Source organism: Podarcis tiliguerta (assembly GCF_965153285.1).
Source record: "Podarcis tiliguerta genome assembly, chromosome: 12".
Taxonomy (NCBI): Eukaryota; Metazoa; Chordata; class Lepidosauria; order Squamata; family Lacertidae; genus Podarcis; species Podarcis tiliguerta.
This window is the reverse complement of record NC_139545.1, coordinates 21540500-21565071: the sequence shown is the minus strand read 5'-3', so window position 1 is coordinate 21565071 and position 24572 is coordinate 21540500. Positions and strand designations below refer to the sequence as shown.

The 24572-nt window shown below is 41.4% G+C and overlaps 1 protein-coding gene and 1 long non-coding RNA gene across 12 annotated transcripts in view; one reads left to right on the top strand and one right to left on the bottom strand.

Moving 5' to 3' along the window:
• Positions 1–14289, bottom strand: part of SATB1 (SATB homeobox 1) — a 114883-nt gene extending 100594 nt beyond the window's left edge. For 6 of the 11 annotated variants that reach the window (XM_083404818.1, XM_083404798.1, XM_083404801.1 and 3 more), the window contains exon 1: positions 13320–13453. Coding sequence is in view for 4 of the 11 variants with exons in the window: in XM_083404817.1 (XP_083260943.1) it covers positions 13320–13323 (4 nt within the window). In the remaining 7 variants the exon portion in view is untranslated. Of the gene's footprint in view, positions 1–12612; positions 12630–13319 lie in introns of those variants that run through there. The other 5 variants (XM_083404812.1, XM_083404819.1, XM_083404815.1 and 2 more) reach the window with 3 other exon arrangements.
• Positions 14290–20509: 6220 nt separating this feature from the next.
• On the top strand, positions 20510–24111 carry LOC310660553. The gene is made up of 2 exons (XR_014503507.1): positions 20510–23176; positions 23335–24111. It is a non-coding gene; the product is annotated as an uncharacterized lncRNA (long non-coding RNA).
• The last annotated feature ends 461 nt before the right edge of the window (positions 24112–24572 follow it).

Genomic DNA, 24572 nt, shown 5'->3' with positions numbered 1-24572 from the left:
TCCAGCTGATGTTTTGGGCCAGAAATAAAGAAATAGCAAGAATGTGTCAATAAATTTAAGAGTCTGGTAGGCCAGGTCCAGAGTCCATCTAGTCTAATATTCTTTTCCACTTAGGCTTTGCACTGAGCTATCTGTTTTGTGGATAGTTGGAGCCAGTTTACATTCCATCAACACACACACACACACACACACACAGAGAGAGAGAGAGAGAGAGAGAGAGAGAGAGAGAGAGAGAGAAGAATGGCCACAGTGTGCACCACTCTGTTATACTGAATTTCATTTGCCATATTTTTGCCCAGTCAGCCACTTGGGATACGACTTTTGAAGCCCTTGAAAGTTTGTATGAATTTTCTCCATCCTGAATTAATGGTCTCACCCACAACTAAACCATGGCTACCTTACTGCTCATCTGATGATTCAGGTCTTTGAGTGGGAGGGCTTGCTTTCTTCCTCCGTCATAAAAAGCTTCTCCATTTGTTCTTACTCTCTGGTTCCTGTTCTTTAACCAGTTCTGGAACAAAAGAGGACCCATCATCTTATCCCTATCTGGAATAACTTTATTCAGGAAGCTTTCAGGAGGGACTTTGTCAAAAACATTTTGGAATCCTCAAAAACAATGTCAACTGGGTTATTCCAATATGACAATACTCTCAAAGAATTTCAGAAGTCTGGTGTGACAGGACTTTCCTTGCATTCTTTTTAATCAAGGGTAGTTTTATACATATGTTTCATAATTTGGGTTTTGATAATGCTTTCTACCAATTTACCTAGTAGAGAAATTAGGCTGATGAGTCTGTAATTTCCTATCTCCCCTATATATTTCTTTTTTCAAAGCAATGATGCATTGGCTACTTTTTAATTCTCCAGGATATATGCTTTTAGTGATAATTTGCATATTTTTGTTCAAAAAGCAACAATGTCAGTTTTGAGCTTTTTAGGAATTCTTGGGTATCTTCTGAACATGGTGACTTTATCTTGTAATTTCTTAGCATCAGAACTTCATCTCTTTTCTCTTGTCTTAATTCTTCAGATACCTCTCCTCAATGGGTATTTATCTAATAGTGTCACATGAAAACTCATGCAAATAATTTAGCTTCTCTTCAGTCTTTGATAACATTAGTAAACCTTTCGCAGTTTGTCATCTGGTGGTCCAGAATTGGCTTTCTGATTCTGATTTATATATATGTTTGTTTATTTATTGTCATGTTTTTTTAAATGTGCGCTTCTAGTGCTTTTTCTTTTTCCTTGCCTTATTGTCCATTTGTTTTTATTTTACTAGAGTGACTACTCCTTTTTATTGTCCTTATTGGGCTATACCTTTTAAAAGAAACATGCTTGTGTTTATAGCTTCCTTAAACTCTGTTAACAACACTGTCATCCTTTTGAACTTTCTTGTCCAAAAGGACTGGATTTAGACCTTTAGAGAAGATTATTGTGCTCCCCCCATTTATAATTCAAAAATAAAAACTATATTAAATTATAATGTAAGACTGGACAATTAAAAATAAAATAAAAGGTGGTTCATTGCAACGCATGACAGGATCCGATTTCCTCGTATTATTTCAATCTACATCAGTAGGACGCTTCCTGGTTTGGGTGGAGATAAGTACAGTAATAAAAAGAGAACAGAAAAATGTCGGAGAAGTGTGCCGTAAGAGTGTAAGGATCTGATTTTTTTCACTATGACTAATCTGATGCACCCTTTTATTTTAATCAAGTGTCAATCTCTCTCTCTCTCTCTCTCTCTCTCTCTCTCTCTCTCACACACACACACACACACACACACAGTTTTGGTGACATCCTTTGCTGGTGCCCTGAACTTGTACATAGTCTGCCTATTGGGTAATCCAGAAATGTTTGCACCTCTCATTCTGTGGCATGCATTCTAGGTCAGCTTTGATTAAAGTGGTTTTAAACAATTGCTAGAAAATAAGATTTTCCACCATGATTATTCATTTCAATTCCCCCTCCCCTTTTATTAAAGTTTACAATTTTGAAATTAATCCTGGCCAAATTGAACTTTCGCCTCAAAACATATGTTTAATATGTATGCATATAGCTCAGCTGAACAGCTCGACGGTGCTTCGTCTTGTGCCAGGTCCTCAGCACCATTCAGGATAAAGCCTAAGATTTCCCTTCTCTCTAGTCTGCTAAGTGACTACAGCTGGAATCCCAACCACATTTTTAGTCCCCCTGAACACAGTGACTTCTGAGCAAATATGCACAGGATTGCCCTGTAATTGTTTTGACTACAGCTGCCATCCTAACCATACTTGCTGTGGTTGTAAGTCCCATTGAACACAGCGACTTCTGAGTAAACATGCATAGGATTACACTATAATTGTTTAAAGTCACAATTGCAAAACCTAAATGTACATTTAGCCAGTGAATGTGAGGGTTAGCCACACATTTTTCAACATTTATCCCTTCGTCTGCCTTCCTGATTTCTGAGTTTTCATCAGGGGCTTTGGTCGTATGCCCGCAGTACTAAATTACCTTAGGCATCTAGCATTTTCCACCCACAGTGATTCTGTGGAGCAGTTTGTGCATCTTACATTTTCTGTTTATTTGGGGGGGATCTGTGCCCTCTGACATACAAAGCAACATGATCCCCAACACATTTCTTTCTAAAGATTCTATATCCTCGGAGATCCACATCCTAATGATTTTCACTGCTCCAACAAGGTTTCTGATATATCCACTATATCTATATTCTCTTTTTAGTACCAAGCACTCAAATCCTCCCATCTCTGCTTCAAGGCTTCTGACATTAGCATATAAACGTTTATATATTGCATCTCTTTTCAAATGCTCTTTTATGTGCAATTTTTGTGCAAGTCTTTGATCCCTTTAAACAGCTTCGTTTATTTCTATTTGTTCATTACCAAGTTGGACCCTATTTGAAAACCTGAAGCATTTAAATAATCACCCCTAAGGGATGAGTTGTCCAGAACCAGATATTCTCTAGCTCCTGCCAGCTTTCCCCTAAACTGCAGTCTTGGTAGAGGCAGGGGACTGACAACACTGTCCTTTACACATCAAAATAACAGGACCAAATTCACTGTGGCACCAGTGGTAAGCTCACAGTTCGAAAAAGACTCTGGGATGTTGACTGGAATAATATTCCCAATAAGCTTGCACTAAAACAAGTTCCGGCACATAGGACTGAGCTGAAGATCAGTCTATGCCTATAATAGTTGAAATTCAATTTTATTTTTTTATTGTTTCAAAAATTTATAAACTGATTGTAAATTAGAATTAAAATTCTCTAAGGGGTGTACAATATCATTCTCAGGAACCTAAGACAAAAAGCAACCAAGCAACAGGAGTTTTAATCGTTCTCTTAGCCACATATAACCTCTAAAAGAGCTCTTAAATTTTTTGTTGTGCTCAACCGTAAGAAAATAAGAGCAGCATCACAGTAGTAGGTTAATAATCAAAGAAATGAGGTTTTGAATACTTTAAACGTTTTTCCTTCACCAAGATACTTTTAGCTTGCTGTTAACAATGATAAGGGAGTTTTTTGGGAAGGAATTTTATTTAGATGAAGAATGATTTGAATAGGAGTTAACTTGGATGGGTAATTAGAGATAGGATCCTACCAAAGTTAGATCGTTTTTAAGCTTGTCAGGTTTTAGCAGTTCTCTTAGGACTGTCCGATTCATAACTTTATGGAGGAGCCATGTTTGCTGCATGCACACAAATATTTGCTGTGGTAAACATGAGAAGTATGAAAAAGATGCACAGCTGGCAGCACTCAAGGGACATGTGGTGAATGCACATGCTCTGGGAGAGTGTGATTGGTTGCAACTCCATGATGCATGTCCACTGCATGTTATGTTTGAAGACATGCATCTTCTGCCACAGTTTCAGGTATACATGCAGCAAACAACTGCAGGTGCGAATCCACACACTTTCTATGCTAAGGCTTCAACCCAAGTAAGACTGCGAGTAAAAATCCAGTCATAGTAGTACATATCCTGTTAAAAATAATATGTGTTAGTTGATATTAAAAATAATATGCATTAGTTGATATTTTCTTTTAAAAATGCAAGACTAAAGGCAATACTCTATAGCTGCTATCCTAAGCACACTTACTAAGGAGTATGACCTATTGAGCTCAATGGGACTTAGTAAACATGCATGGGATTTCAGTCTTTGCTTATTTGCTCAAAACCATTTGCATCAAATACTGCCCTTCACAGTTCCTTTTAATACAAAATCCCCACCCCCGTGCAATTACACTTAAAAGTAGATAACATTTTCACAAGTGCATATTTAAACCTTTCGCTATTCTGAGGTTCCTATTTTGGAGAGTTCTCTTTGCCATTCTTCATCATGGCTCGGTTTTAAAATGCAAATAATTTAAGAAAAGTAACTTCTATGATTAAAGACTTGAGTTGTACCCTCATACAACCAATATATATTTCTGTTTTAAAAGGAGGAAGGGAAATCCAACACAACTTAACCACATTTTGTACTGCAGTTTCCAAAGTACCAAACATTCTTTAATAGACACAAACAGCAACACAATACATTCTGTGAAATTGCATATCAGAAACATGATATTATAGGTTTGTGCACACTCACATAAGCTTAAGGCACTTCATAAGGGTTGTCATGGTGGCGGGGGGGTATATAGGGGGTGAATACATTATAGATGCTTGATTTCCAACTACAGATGATATATAGTGGTTAGTGCCATTGTAAGAAACCAACAACTGGTTTATCTTCTTTTCTTTTTTCACATTTGTGTGTTCATGTTTTCTTGGACAATATATATATATATATATTCATAATAAGCTGTTGTTGAAAGCAAAACCCTTAGGTGCAACTTTCTATTTCTCTGGTTCCTTGAAGTTCAATAATAGCTTTCACCTAACCCAAGATTAATTCAATATCTACACCACTTAACTTGGTGCAGATATAAAATTGCGCAAGTTTCTAAATGAATCATGCAGTTCTCTAGCTGAAATTTTCTGGAATCCCTGAGTATGTAAGTTTAGCCATTATACAGAAATGCTTCTCTCAAATGTGATGCCCTACATGACTAACTAGAGTAATCTACAGCAAGTCTCTGTTGTTAACTCTGCCCATTGGCTCATGAAATACAGGTAGCGCAATTTTCTGTTAAATCAAATTCATATACAATATTCCAGTTTATCATTTTGGAATGTAGTTCTATTCATCTATGTATCACTTCATAATCTATATTAATAACCTGAATATGCAAAACTGCATGAGTACATATGTTTGCAGCAAAATATACACACACATGCATAGGTCGGCTTTCTTCAATTGTAATGCCGTAGGGACTTCTGAACTGGGTTAATACATTTGAACGTGCCATATATCTGCAACTGAGAAGTCTAATAGCATGCTTTCACAAGTGACTGTAGTCTGTATAAGAGCTCCTTAAATATAAAGAGAATCAGCGAGAAGTGAATTTTCGCAAGGGAAAAAAATGCACAAAGATTTAAGAAAGACTGTAAACTACGTTAGATGTTTATCTATACATAAGAGACAGGTGTCGCACAAACAGAAAAAAAACCCCATGAAGCCAAACGAGAAATTTTTAACTCCCAACGTCCATCTGTTAAATTTGAATTCATGCATAACTGATTATCCATGACTGATAAGTTATTTTCTACACCCCCCCTTCAAGTATCTTAACACAGGTGTTGAAATATTACAAGCTAAATCGCCACTAAAAGAAGAAAGTATCTCAGAAACTCTTAAAAGCAACACAAGGATTAACAAACAATAAAATGACACGCCGTTTAATAGAGGTGACCTAACTTTTTTTTTTTTAAAAAAATGTCAGCACACATGGATATTAAATATTAATAAGCTATTCTGTTATTGTAGTAATAAGGTTAAGTAAGCTTCTCCATACTAAAAAGAAAGGGAGGAAAAACATTAGGAATATTTGAAAGAGACACAGAGATGAGAAGCAGAGGCATAAGGAAAATATGTCAACAATAAACAAGAGGAAATGAAAAAGAAGGAAAAGATGAAGGTGGAAACTAATCTCTGTGTGTCATTATGACTGCCAGAGTACTGCCAAAGAAGCAGCATCCTTTTATTTCAATTTTAATCATTTCTGAATTTTAATACCCTGCTCCTTTTGTAATTCTCCTGGCATTCCCCATATGCATCCACCCCAGCCAAAACACCAGTGTAAATTAAATGGCACACAAACCACATCACTGATGTAGTTCTCCCAATCACGTGACCAAAAGCAGAAAAGGCAAGTCTGTTTAAAGTCCCTATGGACTACTAGCCAATTAACTGACTTAGCGTTTCTCACTTTCTTTAATTTTAAAAAGAAGGCCAGTGGTTAACACACGTAGCTGTTCACAAAAAAATAAAAAAAATAAAAAAGCAAGCCCGTACTAATACAATAATCAGTGACCATCAGGGCCTGGAAAAATGAGTTTGCTCTCACTGGCACTAAGGAGCATCACATGATTATTTAATTACAGCTCTAATTTTTGTCTCATGGATGGCAACATATCAACAATTAATAGGGCAAATAGAGGAGACTGCATTTTTAAAGCGACAGAACCTATATGTAAAAGACACAGCCTGAAAATACAACAGGCAAATTTGGGGAATCTTTTTCTACATAGTCTGATGTCTTTATTTAACAACTACATAAGACACATGCACACTAAACCCATTTTGCTGGTATGGTGTTGTGGGTTTTGTTTTGTTTTTACTTAAAGGTCACTAGAAAAGAAGATCTGGGACTATTAAGGTACATTTTGAAACATAGTGGTCATATTAAACATCATGCAAGAGCTCATTTCCATCACCGAATGGGTAGCTCAACTACAGCAGGTTAATGAGATTACAGGTTCAGTGGAAATGAAACCATATGGTTACAAGATGATCACACTTTGAATCGTGCCCAGAGAGCTCTAGGAAGGCACTATCCAAATAACTTTATTATACTAGCCATGCACTCACCCTGTCAGCCACGATGGTATGAAGGTCTAGTTGACAACAGCTTATCAAATGGCTTTCACTGATTAAGCATCAATTGAAGCTTCACACTTGTATTTGCCTTTGCTGTCTCTCACGCGAATTGTAGGTATTAGATTTGTATGATCATATAGGCATAGCTGCCTTTTGTGGATCTGGACACTTCCAAAATCATCATCAAGTATGTTATCCACTCATCAGTCCTGCATTTTAGTCCTTCTCACATTGATTCATGTTTTGTCTAGGCCTGCAATACCCGTGTGATGTCACAGGTCACATGACACAGCACTGATACCTTATCAGTCTGAATTTTTCTCTGCCAGACTGGTTTGTAGGGTCAGAGCTATAAAACTGATAAGGACAGGGAATTAGGCCAGTGTATCCTGAGAAATGACACTGATTTTTTAAAACATGAAAGGTGGATTTTGATTGCTTGGGGGGGGCCCTTTATGCTTTTACAGCTAAACAAAGACACCAACTATTTTCTACCACCATACAACCAGTTTTAAGATTATATTTTTCAGTTTTTCCAAATTAAAAATTGTTCTGTTAATGAGCTTGTTGTAACAAGCAGATATCTTCATAAATTATTATAATAAATACACAGCCTTTGCATACTTTAACCACTGAAAAAGGTTCTCAGTTGCAAGGAAATTCTTTACGCCTTGGTTTTCTCCTTACATAATTATAGCCACAATGTTTTGCCATTATACGGCAGTGTGCCATACACCCCAGAAATATCTGAAAATTTTCCAGATAAAGTGTATGCAGGTATGCCTCAAGCCCACCTGTGAAACCAAGTCTAGCAATATATTTTGTCCCTAGTGCTACCGTGGACCCCAGGAATGCATTGAGGAAAAGGTTCCAGTGGAGGAATCAAGGGATGCACAAAAACATATTGCATGTAGCCTATCTGAAAATAAATTGTGTATGTGAGCATCCAAGACCACTGCTTCAAGAACTTAGTATCCAGTCCTTTAACAGAACTACAAAAATATCGATAAAGGTGTGAAAGCTATAGAGTGTGCTGAAATAAAGAGTTATAATAAAATAAAAGAACATCAGTCAGAGTGATATGGGCCAAGGCTTCAAATGCCAGGGCAAGATATGAGCTTCGAATGAAAAGTTCTTAAGGACATGTTATTCCCTAAATTATTATTATTAATTTAAAAGGAGCATTTGGAGTAGCATGACTCCATCTTATTGGCTGTGCACTGTGTTCTATAGGAACGGAATCTGGTGGGAATCAGTCTACGTACTTACATACATACATACGTTTGATAATCCATAGTTTACTAGTGCAGATTGGAGACAGCTTTAAAAAAACCTATGTTTTGCATAAAGTGATAAAAATAGACCTTGGCAATGTGAATGCTACCGTATCTTACCGTGAACTTATATTCGGAGTCAACTCATTTACAACACAATCTGACGCATTCCTGCTCAGAAAGAATTTCCTGTTAAGGTCAGCAGAATTCACTCTTAAGGATTGCAGTTGAACTCTACCTTAGAAAAGCGTGGTTTCATTAAGTCATACACAGAGTTGACACGTTTAAAATCATAACTAACTTAAGTCTATTGGTCTACTGTGTCTTGGTCAGATATAACACTTAAGTCAACAACAGCAAAACGGAAATTAACAGTAAGGTGTACGTATGCCACAGTCGAACATGCTACATCATGTGTGTTACACCTAACTTCTTCAGGTTTTATTTCTGATCTTAGGTTTTCTAGAATTTAACCTGACATGTGTCCATAGAATTACTCCTGATTCAACTTTGTGCAGTACTCTAAAAATATTGTTTTGGCATAGCTGAGTTTGGTAACAGTAGTCTCAACTTATGTGCCATTTAGAAGCCTAGCTATGGTTAGTATTCATGGAAAAAAATAACTTCTACCCACTGATGTGAAAGTAGATGTTGGTAGGCAGCCACCATGCAGAAGTCAGTAAATACTTTAGCAGATATTCCGCAGTCTATTTAGGAAGGAACTGTGGCGAGTTTGCAAGTTAATAGCACTTCTTAGAAAACCCTGGAAAAGTGACCACTGTTTCTTGTGTATTCTCTGTATAGGAGTCTGTGAATCAGGCTGCAAATGTAGCCATATTTCCTCAGTGGTAAGTCCTACTGAATTCAATGGGGCTTACTCTCAGATAAGTTGAGTTAATACCACATCATAATTCACTAAAAGGTCTAACGGCTAAAAGGTCTTTACATCTGAAGCATGATATTGAACTTTATTTCACAAATTCTGAACACATTAAGTTCTTAAATAAAGTTAAAGCATGCACTTTTAACTTCTTTAGCAATCAAATTTGTAAGTATCTTTTGTAAACGAGAGTGACTTTGTTGTGAGTGAAGCTCTTTAAAATGCACTAGACTGCGTAGTGACAGATTTGCAGAACATTTCCCCTCACATACACATATGTGCTTTCAGTTATTAATAATATGCTTCTGCCCTTATAGTCAACAGCTCAAATGGATGCTCTGTGCAGCTTGCTATGCATATTACTTTTCAGAAACAGCATTTTATCCTGTGTTTACCATATAAAACTAGATACTGCTTCTTTAAAATCGGCACCAGCATGCCTCAGAAAGCAGCATGGAGTTTTCCTTTAAGTTGCCCCTGGCCCAAATGATAAAACTCCCCCCCCCCCATATGCTAACAAGGAAGACTCAGTTGCCATGGATAATACTGCCAGGTTCATATTAAAATGAAATCGGGAGTCATTATTTAGTGGCGACAGGGATATAAATACATGCACTCACTTATAAACTGGTATTTACCCCTGGAAAGTAAGTAATATTTTTCCTTTCCTGTTCTGTCAGCTTAACGCAATGCAAATAAAAAGCAGGTATATTGTGACTTTAAGTCAAAAGTGTTGATTCCAGAAAGGGAACAGATTATTGAAGTCTCATACCCATTACAGCAAAAGGGACTTTTGACAGAAGATACACCCTTGTGTTCTAGACAGGTAGCATTAATGAACATTAATGTACCTGACTTCAGAAATGCCAATAAAACTATCCATTCTGTTCCATAGCTGAGCTCAAAAGGGGAAATCTCCCAGCTGCCCAGGTAGCTAAAGACTTGAGGCTTGTGTCTTAAACACAGAAGTATTCCGTCAACCCTGAAAAGGATTGATGCTTTAAAATGTGATGATGGCAGTTAGAAATGTGAAATATTTCAGCAGACATTTAGAAATATGGAAGAATCAAGACGTTGTAATGGAGCTTGTAAAACACGCACTGTATCTACTAACAAGAAGAAGGAAATTTATTTTATGTTTAACTCTAATGTTTAATTAACATGTCAGCAAATATGCATTTATAAAATTAGTAGCAGCTGTAGCTCAGTGTCCCTAAAAACAGATATATTTCCAACATAAGACTAATCATTCTTAGAATGTAGCCTTCTGTAATAGTTTCTAATACTGATAAGTTACAAGTTCTTTACTACGGTATATATTAGTCACACTGAGAAACCAACCCAAGTCCTTCCTCACACATAATGTTAAATAAAAGAAATATGCCATGATCTTGTGCTCTTCTATTTATTTCTTATTTTAGAAATCTGGCAAAACTGTGCCTTTTCTAGAAATTGGAACAGTTAATATAGTTAGCTTTTCTGAATGCACTTTGAAGCATTCCAAAAATGAAATTATACATATTTAATGATTTCTCTGTACAAGTTATACAAGTGCTGTAGATTCCACCTGTCATTAGGGATTTTGCATTACAGGCATACCTGCAACACTGCGCAGGTAGTGCTTCGCTTAGCAATATTTGTAATGATAAGATTTCTGATACAGAGCAGGTGCTTGTCAGCTGACCTCATGGGCCTATAACACAAGTCATAACCTGGCATGCCAAAAACCTTTTCTCTGTGTCAGATTCCAATTCAGCATTTGAATAATGTGGCATGTTTTCTCCATCAGATTAATGTACCCTCACTGCATACAGGGATGATTCTACCATAATGTAAGTAAGCATCCTGAACTTACTTTTCTCATTAGGAGATACAACAGAAACCCTCTACGGAATTACTATGCAATTTAAAAGATCAATAGTTAAGCATATGAAAACGGAAAGTTCCTTTTTAGGCCACACGAACTGAGCACATTCGATTTACATGCTTTGGCTTGAATATACTTATTTTAACACAAAAATTGTTTTTAACTTCTGGGAAAAACAAAAGGAATGTTATGGCTTCAGATGTATTTGCTACCTTTTTTATTAGTATATTTGGAACATACTTTGGAATAATTTCTGTTCATTAGTTATGTGAGGCAAGGGGAAGAAACAACTGCAAATAATGACTTTACATAATGCGACACACTTTATATATCTAAGTATGCAAACACAGAACGCTTTCGTGTGTATCTGCATTTTTCACATTCTGCGTATGTGCTGTTGTTTCTAATTGACAACTGATGTATTTGAAACACAACTAAGTATCAGAACAGATTAGAAAAGCAAGTTTTATAACATGCCTAAGCTTATTAAGCTATATTCATGCATCTGCGGAACATGAATTGCTCCCCACATTTTCTATTCAAAACAATGGCCCAAATTAAGATCCTCATATCTAGCGATTGTTTCAAACACTCTGGAAGACACAGCGGGAGGGAAAATATCCAGTCAATTCCTTTTGCCAACTAAAGTTGCAATTTTGCACATATTGTAACCTTTCTTAACAATGTGAGAAAAACAGAGTAAATATATTAAATTTGTTTCACAACAGATGCTTAGGTTGTTAATATTTAAGATGTCTATTCATGCTATTCCTGTCTGCACATTTGTCAAAAATGTAAGCTTGAATGCTAATGTTTGCCAGCAGAGTGGAGCAGACAAGTATATGAATGTACTAGACCAAACTAATGCTCAGGAGAAATAAAGGTTGGCTCCTGAATCATCTCCTTCGGTCGGTTAATGCATCATATGCTTTCACCTTGGTATTCTTCACTCTGAAGTTAAGGATGCTCTGCCCAACAAATTCACTTTAGAACTACTAACCTGAATGAAACTTAGGCTGAAACTGCCTTCGATAAGAAGCCACGGGATCTCTCCGCCACAGAAACTTCAGCTCAGGCACAAGTTTTAAGCTGTCCCTGCCAAAGCTTTTCAGAGGCAGATCTCAAGAGATAGGGAGCTCAAGCGAGCAAGCCGAATTCTGGCTCGGACTTTAAAGAACACCTAATTACTATGATACAACTTAATAATATATGCCTCGAGTGACTAGGGTTCCGTGTGACCAACTAATGCTTTGCGAGCGAGGGGAATGGGGGGTGGGAATGGGGTGGCAGGAAAGGACCCGGACTTTTGGTGCAAGGTGAGGCGCTCCAGCTGGCCCCCTTCCGAGATTTCCCAGCGCAAGCTTCCCTTATAGGTTAATACCAAAAATGAAATTACATTTCCTCTTTAATGCCGTTTCAGGGACCACCCAGTTCTTTTAAAGAAAAAGAGCAGGATTCTGCCAGGGGAAAGAGGAGGACCTCACGTGGAGAGAGAGAAAGTACACCTGTGTGGGGAGCCGCCCCCGCCTCCAAAGGTCACCGGCAGGCCGGCGGACCCACCACCACCGCCGCCCCTCACGAGAACTGCTGCCCTTCCCGCCAAGACGAACCTCCAGCTGACCTCTTCCCGGTCCGGCATCTTCCTGCTCTCCTTCCGCTCCTAGCAGCAGCTCGGGACGAAGCCCTTTTAAAACTCCCTCACTTCCACGCGGCGGCGGCGGCGGCGGCGGCGGAGCAGAGTGCGCCGCCGCCGCCGCCCTTTCGCGCGCGCACACCCCTCTCCTGCGCCGCTGACTTTCCCCTCCACCTCCTCCACCTCCTGCTGCTCCCTCGAGCATCCCCCCTGGCAGGCATCCCCGGGCCGCAGAAATGTAAACTTTCTGCTGAACTGAGGCAAAACTCCGGGTCGAGGGTTCAAGAAGTTGAGGCAAACTTCCCAGCGACCCTCGCCAGCAACTTCTTGACTCGGAAAAGGCAGGCGCGCGCCCGCCCGCCCGCCCCTCTGTGTGTGTGTGCGCGCGCGTGTGTGAATAAAGCAGGTGTCCGTGCGCGCGTGGTGGAAGCCACTCGCTCCCCCCGATGAAACAGGACGAGTGTAAAAAGGAATTATTAGACGGAGAGCGTGTCCCCTACCAGGAACTCGGCTGCGGTTAAATGAAAAGCAAGGAACCCACCCAGAACAACAAAATCCTGCTTTTCCAAATCCATTCCCACACCGAATTCCAAGTCCCCCCTAGAATGAAAACTTGGGCTTTCTGTAAGCGAGCGAGCGAGCACGCGCGGCCGAGGCGAAAAGGAAGGAAGACGGAAAACTCACTCATGAGAGCGCAGCGAGAGGGCGGGCGAGGCTGGGCGACACCTTCAGCTTCCCAGGCGCCGGCGAAGTTAATTGCACTGAACTTCAAGTTGTCTTTTCACCCATCGGGAGTGGGCGTTTAAAGGAAGGAGCGCGAGCGGAGAGGAGGAGGAGGAGGAGGGCGACGACGACGTCGTGGTGGTGGTGGAGGAGGGGGCGCGCGCAGACACACACAGACACCGCATATATAGACACATGCAGACACACAAACACACACGCACGCACACAACCACTCGCCCTCCCCCTCCCCCCTTCACTCTTGAACTGCTCGGCGAGGAGGAAGACGACGAGGACGAGAAGGCGGCGCCCGCCTGCTTTGGGCACTCTCCCGCCAGGCAGCAGGGCGAGCGAAGTGTCCCAAAAACCCGCGGGGCTCTTGCTTTACGCGCAGTTCTCAGCCCGGTCCACGGCGACGCGTCTCTCTTCTTCCCCCACCCTCTCCCTCTCCTCTCTCTTGTGGCGGTTGTTGTGGTTGTTTTCCTCTCCTCCCCGCTTTTCCTCCTCCTGCTCTGGCGAAGAAGCTTCGGAGGCACGAGAGGCTCGGCCGGGGCCGTCTGCGCTCGCTGGCTCTCCCCCTTGCGGAGGCTGGCCCACGTCGGTGCAGGAGCCGAGGTGAAGCTGCTGCCGCCGCCGCCGCCGCCGGTTGCTGCTGTTCTGCCGCCGCCGCCGCCGCTCTCGGGGTTGGCGCGAGGGGAGAAGCTGTCCGCTGGTTCCACGGAGCAAAAGGCGAAGAGGGTCGAAGCTTGGCTGCCGACTGATTTATTTACTTCTCCCTTCTCTCTCTCTCTCTCTCTCTTCCTTGCTTACTTCCGCCTGCCGTTCCCCCTTCTCCTCGCTTTCCCTCAGGGCTATTTCTTTCTCTCCCTCTTTTTTCCCCGAGGGTGGGCGAGAATGCTTCTGCTTTTGGAAAGGAAGAGTGGCTGGCTCGCTTGGCTGGCTGTGTGCGCGCCTGCCTCTCTCTGCCTCCCTCGCCGCCCCGGGGAAGGAGGAAGTCAGGTGAGAGACACACACAATCCCCTCCCAGTCCCTGTGCGACGGGTAGGAGCTAATCACTGTTGTTGGGATTGTGCAGTTGTTGTTGTTGTTTTGTTGTTGTTTTAAATGCTATTATCTTTCCCTTCCACCACCACCTCTTTTCTCTCCCCCCTTTCCTAAATCCTGCTTCCCGCACACACCCCTTCCCCACCACCGGAGAGCAGCGCCCCACGCAGGAACAGCAGGCGCACGAAGGGCTGCTCTGTCCCCCTTTATCTTCTTCTCCTTTCCCTCTTCCCCCCACTTTCCGTAGATCACCCCCTCCCTCCTCTCTCCCTCCCCCCCCCCCGCATTCCGCTCGTTTATTTCAATATTTATACACCACATGCTTGGCTGTCAGCTGGTGCTCACTTCAAACCCCGGGAAAGGAAGATGCGTGGCTGGTGCGGGGGGGGGGGGGAGGCGGCAGGGAGGATGAGCGAGCAGGGCACTTTCCGAAAAGGGATCTAACAAAGGTGATCAATATTTTAAGCTCGGAGGAGATGGGAGAGAAAGGGACGGCTTCTCCATCCTTTTTCTCTCCCCCCCCCCCCAGCTCAAAACAAAACCGCCTCCTCCCTATGGGCCCGGGGCGGACGAGGAGCCGAACAGCCTTTTCCGATCGCGGAGACTTGGGTGGAGAGGCGGGCAGAGAGACAGAAAGTTCCAACACTCGGCGATGGAAGAAGGTGTGTGTGTGTGTTGCCGGGCAGACCAGAAGCGCACATGCTGGCGCGCCTTTGAAACCTACCGCAGAAGCCGGCTGTTACTTTGCTTAGAATGGGTGGGGGAGAAAGAGTTTTCCCCCCACTTGCTTGCGGGAGCTTTCCACGCGCGTTTTTGGCGCTGCTCGGCACTACTTCGCGACTTGGGCTGGGGAGTTATTCGGCTCCTTTGGAGCAACAGCACTTGGGTGGTTCTTTTTTTCCGCTCTTAGATTTGATTTTGTAGAATGGCAGCGCGCGTCCAATCGCTTCCGTGTTGTTGGTTCTTTTTCTGTTTAATTATCACCGCAAACTGCATACCAGAGACAGGCTTTTAAAACGCCTCCTTTATTTTATTAATCGGAGCGCAATACTAGCTGCTTGTGCAAGCAAAGTTCTTGGAAAGTGGACTTGGAAATAGACTCACTTTCCCACCGCCCCCTTCAGCAAAATATCCCAAACCTGTAGGACTGTTCCCCTACACCCAGACAGTTTTAAGGGAAATTGCTACAAATCTTGCTGTGTTTCTTTTACTGTGATCACAAATGATTCTTTAACAACAAATACAACTTAAAGTGAGGAACGCTGCCTGGGTGATGATTATGAGGGCACACCTTTCCTTAATAGCCCAGTGTCATTCTGTTTCATTTTTGAAAGTATCATTAATTATAATAATAATTAATCCACAGAAAGATACCTAAGCCCATAATAAGCTGTGTGTACTTCACCCAAAAGATGACAGGTGGGGCAGTAATACGTAACATACAGCTTACATTTTAGTTGCTCAAATGCAATATCACAAAGGCTACGACAGATTTTACAAATGCCACTGGCTCATTCCAAGTCCCTTTGGACAGTCCAGATTAAAATATTTTACAGGAGTTTTAGAGCGGGGTGGAGATGGGAAGAAACAGTTATGATTTTGCAAGCTTCTGGCGGATTTGGCATGATATTTGTGGGGTAGTCAACAAGGATACTCCTCTACTTCTCCAGGCGTTCCTGAAAAGGTGCACATTTGGTACTTAAGGAGAGCACACACTATTGATCTTAGAAAGCATAAGGGAGAGATGCTGAGCAGGCCCAATGCATTATCTGTTAGAAACAGGAAGCTGAATTGTTCCCAGAAGTTAGTAAGAAGCCAGTGCAGATTTTGGAGCACTGGTCTAATGGAACGTTGGTGACCCATCCTCATAAGGAGGTGGACTGGCTCAGGCTTCTAGGAAATGGTTTAGTAGTGAGCTGATTATGGCCACCAGGTCTCTTTTTGAAGCAGGGGGACCATCTGGCCTTATCACCTGTTGAAGCTGGAGCAGGGGCCTACCATTGCCAAGTTCTAGTGTTGTGATGGCTTTTGAAAGCCTGGTATGAAAGTGGTCAAGGAAAGCTGCACCCTGTACTACATAGGTTGTGTGTGTGTGTGTGTAATAAAATCCAGTTAATGGTCGCCATTGTTTGGCCACACCGCCATTCAGGTGTGTTTGGTTTTTCTTATCTTGCTGGAGATGCTAACACATCAAAAGCTCCAGCGTCATCCAATGATCACGGAGGGAACCTACCTCTGTGCACAAACATCAAGACCCTCTTTTGTTTTGCTTGCTTTTGCCTCCTTCTGGCTCTGTGGCAACTGTGCCAGCTCTTACTGCGATCACTACTGCAGCACAAATGAGTGAAGGACAAACCACTTCCTCAACAGACAGACACAGAGCACAAAAGAATGACGGAAGTATCGTAGCTGGTAGAAGGCTCCCTATTGTCTTCTACCACTGCTCTCAGGGGATAGACCAAGCCACACCACATGAAAGAATCGGCTTTTTACATCACTGCAGACCAACTTGAGCCCCCACCCCAAAGCGGTCAGTCAACAGAGAATCCCTTTGCCAAAAGCTGACCTTTCCACAGATTATTATTACTTAATACTCTTTCATGCAAGAAAGCATAATCCTTTTGAATAGTAATTTCCTTGGAGGAATTTGAACTACTGTACTATATTCCATATAACCTGCACCACGGTCTACAGACTACTTGGACTACAATCCCATTCTCCTGAGAGTAGGCCCCATTAGACTCAGAAAACATAGGAAACTGCTTAATACTGAATCGGAACCTACCAGGTCTGTCTAGTTAACTATTGCCTGCACATATTGGCTGCAGTCTTTTGGGGTTCCAGAGATAAGTCCCCTACCTGGATGTACTCGGAACTTACTTCTGAGTAGATACTGAGTAGGATTGTGCTGCTATTGGCAAGTGGAAAAAGTGTTTTAAGAATTGCAAACTTGGACTATATAAAATTTTTGACAAAGCAGAAGAACAGTAGGCATGTTTATTTAATTCACTTAACAACGGCCTATAACTTGAAGGGAAAAGTAACTCTACCGGCAGCTCCTCATATGCTTTGGGAAGTCCCTCTGTGAATAATGTGTTGAAGAAGTTGCTTCTGCCTTCCCTCACTTTTGAATACTTTCAGCATTTTATCTTAGCTGCTAAGCCTTAACAGAGCTGGTTCCAAATGCGTATTTAATGCCTGTTAACAAGTTGGTGGAAAAGCAATTGATCATCTTTAGATATGAAGAGACAATATAAAAAGGGTTAGTGCAAAAAGCTTTTTCACACTTCTGCATGAATACATACATATAGATAGATAGATAGATAGATAGATATAGATATATATAGATATATATATAGATTAGCAAGCTGGATTTCTAGCACTTCGTGAATGACATATTCTTTTCTGTCAATAAATGCTGCCTGCCTAGGCATTCTGTTCAGTCTCACTCGCAGGGGAGAACAGATAGGGCAGAGAAACATTATATATTCCTCTGTTTATTTCTGGTCTTGGGGAGATGAGAAACCATTGGTTGTTTTTTTTTTACTGTTTCCCCCTACCATTGGGAGAATAGAGGTTTGCACCCACTCAAAAGCATGTTTAAATTATTGTGGGCCAATGGAACCAGTAAGGCTTAGGATCCTACAGACCTTAGCTACTTTTCAGCATATTCTTGGAATATGCCTTTCTAGCCCTACCAACTTGGATTCTGGTCTTTAGAGGAGCCAGCAAGCTTGGAGAGAGGATGATTCTGATGTCAGATATTTCTCACTTCCAGGGGCCATAGCCCTGACTCGTAAGCCATACCAATGAGCTATACCTGTACTTAAACTTATTTTCAAGTTATAGGAATACTGAAATAGGAAGAGTAAGATAAACATTTGAGATAATGTGCTGTATCAGAGTAGAACTTTAAGCATTCCTGTTATGCCAATATTGTATTTAGATTCCGTGTTTGTGGTCCAGAACTATGGAGTGTAATTGTGGAACAGTATCATTGACTTCAGTGCAGTAGACTGCAACAGTAAGCACCAGACAATCAAATATATGTGAGCAATTCCATATCTAAGCAAAGCGGGTCCTTTTTTTTCTGTCCAAAAAAGAAAATATAAATTGAGCATTTGCTTTCTGATTTTTTTCAGACTGGATTTGAGAGAGATTAGCATTGTGCAACACAGATATCGTTGGGAAAGATTATATATAGAAATCAAAGGGGCTGATTAGCTTATAGATCCAAAATCCTTGATATCCATAAGTGCTAGATTTTAAAAAACCTAATATATAGAACTTAAATATGTGTAAAAGTACACGTAGACTATACACGTTCTTAACGACCAGAAGAAAAAATATCATAAGCTAGGGATGAATAATAGATCATGTTTTGTCACCTACTGAAATAGTTTCTGTTTTGCCAAACATTTTCCGTGTTTTTAGAGAATCAGTTTGATTCATTCATGGTCATTTGTTGTGTGTTTTTATTTATTTGTGATGTTTTAATGATTTTATTGTGCACGGCCATTTTTTATTTTTTTTAATGACTTGGCGGGTTGGCAGTTTATAAAGATTAAAACAAACAAAGAAAGACATGCTATAACTTGTTTTCCTTTTTACAGAAGCAGATGAAATTTGCAAAGTATAATTTTTAAAGAAGAATTTGTAAAGAACTTTAAAATTTTTTGTGCCAGAATTGGATTCACTTTGCAGACATTTTTGGCCCTTGTAAGGGAGGCGAAAGCTAAACCAAACACCTGGTAGCATCAAGCAGTGTGTGCATTTAAATTTAATAATGATGATAATGGAGGTGGGGAATGTGGGGTCGTGAGAATTTGTTTTCCCTTGACACCAATTGCAATGAGGTAGCTTGCACACAGAACCTAACACCTAACCTAAGGAATGTGCATTTGAACTTTTAACCACAGGAAAAGCATATGCTTTTTATTTATTTATTTCATCCTCCCTCTCCAAAATCACAGTGATTGCACTGTCCTGGAAGAATAAATCTCTGTGATTAAAACTTATCTGATCATCAAAATGAAAGACAACCCCATGTCTCCATCCCCTCACCTATCACTGCCCCTTCCCACTCAAACTTAGGTTGTTTGACCATTCAACTTTGTTTCACTTCTTTAAAAATGCAGCCGTCTCTGAATTTTAAATGGCAGAATGCAGTGTTTAGGGGGCACCTGAGTCCACAGAGTGACTCAGGACTTCATGGGATCACCAGTTCAACTTGATATACCTTGTGAAAGCTGCAATAAGATTCAGACATTTGACAACCTCAGTGAATCACCCCCTATTCCTTTCATTATTCAGGCTGCACACAGAACCAATGCACCCCTTTATCATATTTAACATATACATTTTCATATGCATTATCCTAAAGGGTGAGGGGGGGAGGAATATGTATCTAATGTTGCTTCTTTCATATACAGCAAGATAAAGCGGTGTTGTTTTCTTAACTCTGCCCATCTTTGACTTTACCACATCCTCTGCTGGGCAATGTTACAAGAAACTTGGAAGGTATACAAGATTTCTTTTTCAAGCGTGGCAGCTTTTCATAAAACCCTCTGTGATGAGATTTCCCGTACCTACTTCTGCATGTCAGGTTTGGGATGATGCAGACATAAAGCTCCTTAACCAAGGACAAGTACTCAGTGGGCTTTGGGCTTGAGAGCTCCCTCTCACCTCTAGTGGAAGTCACCCTGCTGTTCTTTAGCAGGCCTTACCTGTGGTTAAGGTTCCCATCAGCAACAACCTTTGCCATGGCCAGTACTTGTTAAGGGCTCCAAAGCTAACCAGTTTCAAACCACGGTTTCAAGATCCTGGGTAATAGTGGATCCTGGTTAACATTGATGGTTAAGGTTGGTGTTGACATGATTAAGGCAGCCAAGAGGTGGAGGTAGCCCGCTTCCAATTTCCCCAAAAGGGTTAAGCCATCAGAAGCATTAAAATGCACCAGCCTTTCAGGACTATACGAGAGATGCAGAATAGGTAACACCCATGGTTACACATGAACATGTACAGAGGTAGTGTGGATGAATGTTGGGAGGGAAAGAAGATATGTATGTATGAATCTCCCATAGCTAATAATAATAATAATAATAAATTTTATTATTTATACCCTGCCCATCTGGCTGGGTTTCCCCAGCCACTCTGGGTGGCTTACAGCACATAAAAAAAAAAGTAAAACATTAGACATTCAAAATTTCCCCATACAGGGTTGCCTTCAGATGTCTTCTAAAAATCAGATAGTGAGCAATTGAGTTGCTGCATTTGGCACCAGTTGCAGCCTCTGAACCACCTTCAACTGCAGACCCACCCAGAGTGGCTTTCAGTAATCCAACATGGAGTTTTCCAGTGCATGGATGACAGTGGTCAGGCTATCTTGGTTCTGGGGGAAAGGCGAGATATAAATAAATACCATCGTCAAATCATGAGGATGAGGACTAGTGCTTTTTTTCTGGGGGGATGCAGGGGTACACATACCCCTAAACATTTTGTGAATCTGAGTTTGGCCTCAATGAGGGGCAGTATTTCAATATGAGTAGGAAAATGAATATTTTTTTAGAAAAGAAAGTACTGACGAAGACAATTTACAGGCGCTTTGGTATCATGGAGATCCATGCATTTGTACCTCTAAGAATAAGGGCTCATCCACGCTTAATAATAATAATAATTCATTATTTATACCCCGCCCATCCAGCTGGGTTTCCCCAGCCACTCTGGACAGCTCCCAGCAGATTAAAGACAGAATAAAACATCAAATATTTAAAACTTCCCTAAACAGGGCTGCCTTCAGATGTCTTCTAAAAGCCAGATAGTTATTTCCTTGACATCTGATGAGACGGTGTTCCACAGGGCAGGCGCCCCTACCAAGAAGGCCCTCTGCCTAGTTCCCTGTAACCTCACTTCTCACAGAGAGGGAACTGCCAGAAGGCCCTCGGAGCTGAACAATGGTGGAGAGGCTCCTTCAGGTATACTGGGCCAAGGCCATTTAGGGCTTTAAAGGTTAGCATCAGTGCTTTGAATTGTGCTTGGAAACGTACTTGATCATGTTCTCCTCTTACTTTGATATAAATAATTGTATATAATACCTAAAAGGGAAGACAGAATAGTTCTGTGGGAAGTGTACACAGATCTCAGATAGTCCCTAACATCCCATTTCACTGCTTAGGTGCATGTCCGCATGTGTGGGGGGAGGGTGTGGGAAAAAGTTATCCATTGAGTTCTGTGGGAATTCAAGGCCGATTAAGACATAGGCTAAGCTCCGATTCAGCTTTAAAGAGTGGGTTTTTGCAGGGAAAGCTCTGGAGGTGGGTGGGTAGGGGGAAAGGGGCAGGTCACACACAGAGCTTGAGAGCACTCTTTCCTGGAAAGAGTGGACCAAAAGGTAAGTGTGACAGCCCTCCGTCAAAATCTGCTAAGCAGGGAGGGAACGGTGGCACTGTTACGTAACTTTGTTTTCTTGTACATATTGTCATTCTACTCCTACCACTCCTACTCTTGGTATCCAGACTGGTGTGTTACACTTGTTTCTCTCTGCCTTTTGTGATCAATGCCCAGAGCAAAAGTGGGGGGACGGGACGGGGGAGTACCTAAACGGCTAAGTGGCCTTTCTTTGCTAAGGTCATATGCGTTAAGCACACAGATCTCTGGGTATGCAGAAAGGATTAAAATATATTTTGTATGTGTACAAAAGCTGTATGCATTTCCTCAGCTGAGACATAATGTATATGCATGCTGGTGTTTGCGAATATGGATCTGTAAGGCACAACGTGTACCAGTAGAATTTTGCAAAAAGGTTTGAGGATGGAATGGATGGAAATACTGGAAAATCAACTTCTCTTTCGTTTGTCTGCCAGATGCTAAGTTCATGAATCTGTGCTTTCTGTACTGTAGCTGATGACATCATAAATGCTCAGAGCTGTGCTGGGAGCAATACTGAGAAACCGCAGTTCACCTTCATTAGCCCACCAGGAATCCAAGAAACAGAGGAGATAGGGTACAGTATTGTCAACCCTAAACATTCAAAAATGATCAGTTAGGCTCCAGTAAGTCCTCTGGCTCAGAAAAGTGCTTCTGTTTAAGCAATTAAGGTGTTTTCCTGGGCTCATTTTGGAGGAATCATGCCTTCTGTTAAATTACTATAATTATGAGGTGCTAAAAGAAAATGTTTGTAAATGATCCCTGTGTTCAAAAACTGTCTCTCCAACCTTGTACAAAACTTTGTATATGAGCTCTGGAATTTATATTTTGAGGTCACTGGAAGTTCACTAAAGACCGCATTATCAGATATTAACTTCTTTGGATACAATGCAATTTAGACTGATAAAGGAGAGGCTCGTCTGACTGGTTTTGCATGCGGTAGGTTCTTTCTCAACCTTCTTCATAGATTCTTTATATGGTATAATCGCTGGAACTGGGTTGATTCAAAGGACACATTTCTTATAGCTGCAATCTTTGCATTGCTAACCATGTGAATCTGCTAGTCCAGGGTTTCCCAAACTCGGGTCTCCAGCTGTTTTGGGACTACAACTCCCATCATTCTTAGCTAGCAGGACCAGTAATCGGGGATGATCAGAATTGTAGTCCAAAAACAGCTGGAGACCCAAGTCTGGGAAACCCTGGGCTAGTGCAATGGATCAGGATGACCATGCCAACCAAATAGCTAGATCAAGATAGAATATGAGTTTCATGTGTTAACTGCTCTTGGGAGAGCTGATGATGTGAAATTTATTTATTGCATTATATCCCACCTTTTCTCCAAAGAACTCAAGGTGGTGCAGTGGCGTAGCGTGGGGGGTGCAGGGGGGGGGGCCGGCCACACCGGGCGCAACATCTGGGGGTTAGGGTTAGGGTGTGCAAATCCACAGGTTAGGGGGCGCAAATTACTTGCGTTGCCCCGGGTGCTGACAACCCACGCTACGCCACTGAGGTGGTGTACATGGTTCCGCCCCGCCCCCTTCTCATTTAAATCTCCACAACAACCTTGTGAGGTAGGGCAGGCTAAGAGGCTGAGTGTGGATTTGAACCCTCTCAGGCCGTAGTCTGACACTTCAACAACTATTGACAGCTCATTCAGCAGTGCTGCACTTGAAACAGATGTACAAAGACTAGCCACAAATCATCTGTGATGTGAACTCCAACCAGGGCAGCTTCTCACAAGGAATTGTGGGACCTGAAACTGTGCTGGGAGGGTGAGAAATGCCTGCCTGATATCCTTTTACTTCACCAAACATTATAATTCCAGGAAGAGGGGAAATTGTACAGTTAAGATGGTTTGTGATGCAGACAGGAGTCTAGATGAGCCTTCTACAGCCCAGAATCCTTCAGACGTTTTTGATTACAACCTCCACCAGCTCCACCCACCACAGAGATCATAGTTCAAAATGCTCAGTGGGTACCAGGCTGGGGCAACCCAGTCATATGGGCAGGATATTGTTGTTGTTGTTGTTGTTATTATTATTATTATGGACGTCTCTATTTTCATCTGAGAATTGTTGGAATGTTCTTGGTAGTAAATATTTGTGCGTGTGTATAAAAAGCCAATGGCATTTTTGAATTCACACAGTTGCTTTCTGTAGGCCTATATTATAGCTGTCGGTGAAAAACTAAAGAAGTTTGAGTAGGCTTACCAGCTGCTATCAGAAGTAAGTATTTAGTAGCAAGTGTGAACAGAACACTGAAATAAAAGCAGCATACTCTTGCAAAACTGTTGGTTTTATGATGTAATTTACTTACATGTGTCATAGAGGGGCTTTTTTTTTTTGTTCAGTTGCGGGGAATATGAAGGTTTTTGTATACTAAACACACTATTGATGATGATGATAACAACATTTATTGTGACTAAATTACATATATTTATAGAATAGATTTTTTTGTTATTACTCGAAGAATTGGGAAAATTCAACTACTCAGAAACCAATCAAGTGGCATGTGCCAGTTTCGCATCCTGATTGGCTCTTCTTAACCACCAAGGATACCTTTTTTAAAAAACAAAACGAAACAAAACAAAAATCTATTTGCTAATTTCATTTTGCTGATTGCCTCATAAAAATTGAAGCCTTTTCTTGCCCATTTCTAACTTCCTGTTTTCATTAAAATGTTACTGCTTTGAATCTCTACTCAGTCATGAAGCTCACCGGGTCAGTCACAAGGAGAACCCTGTACATC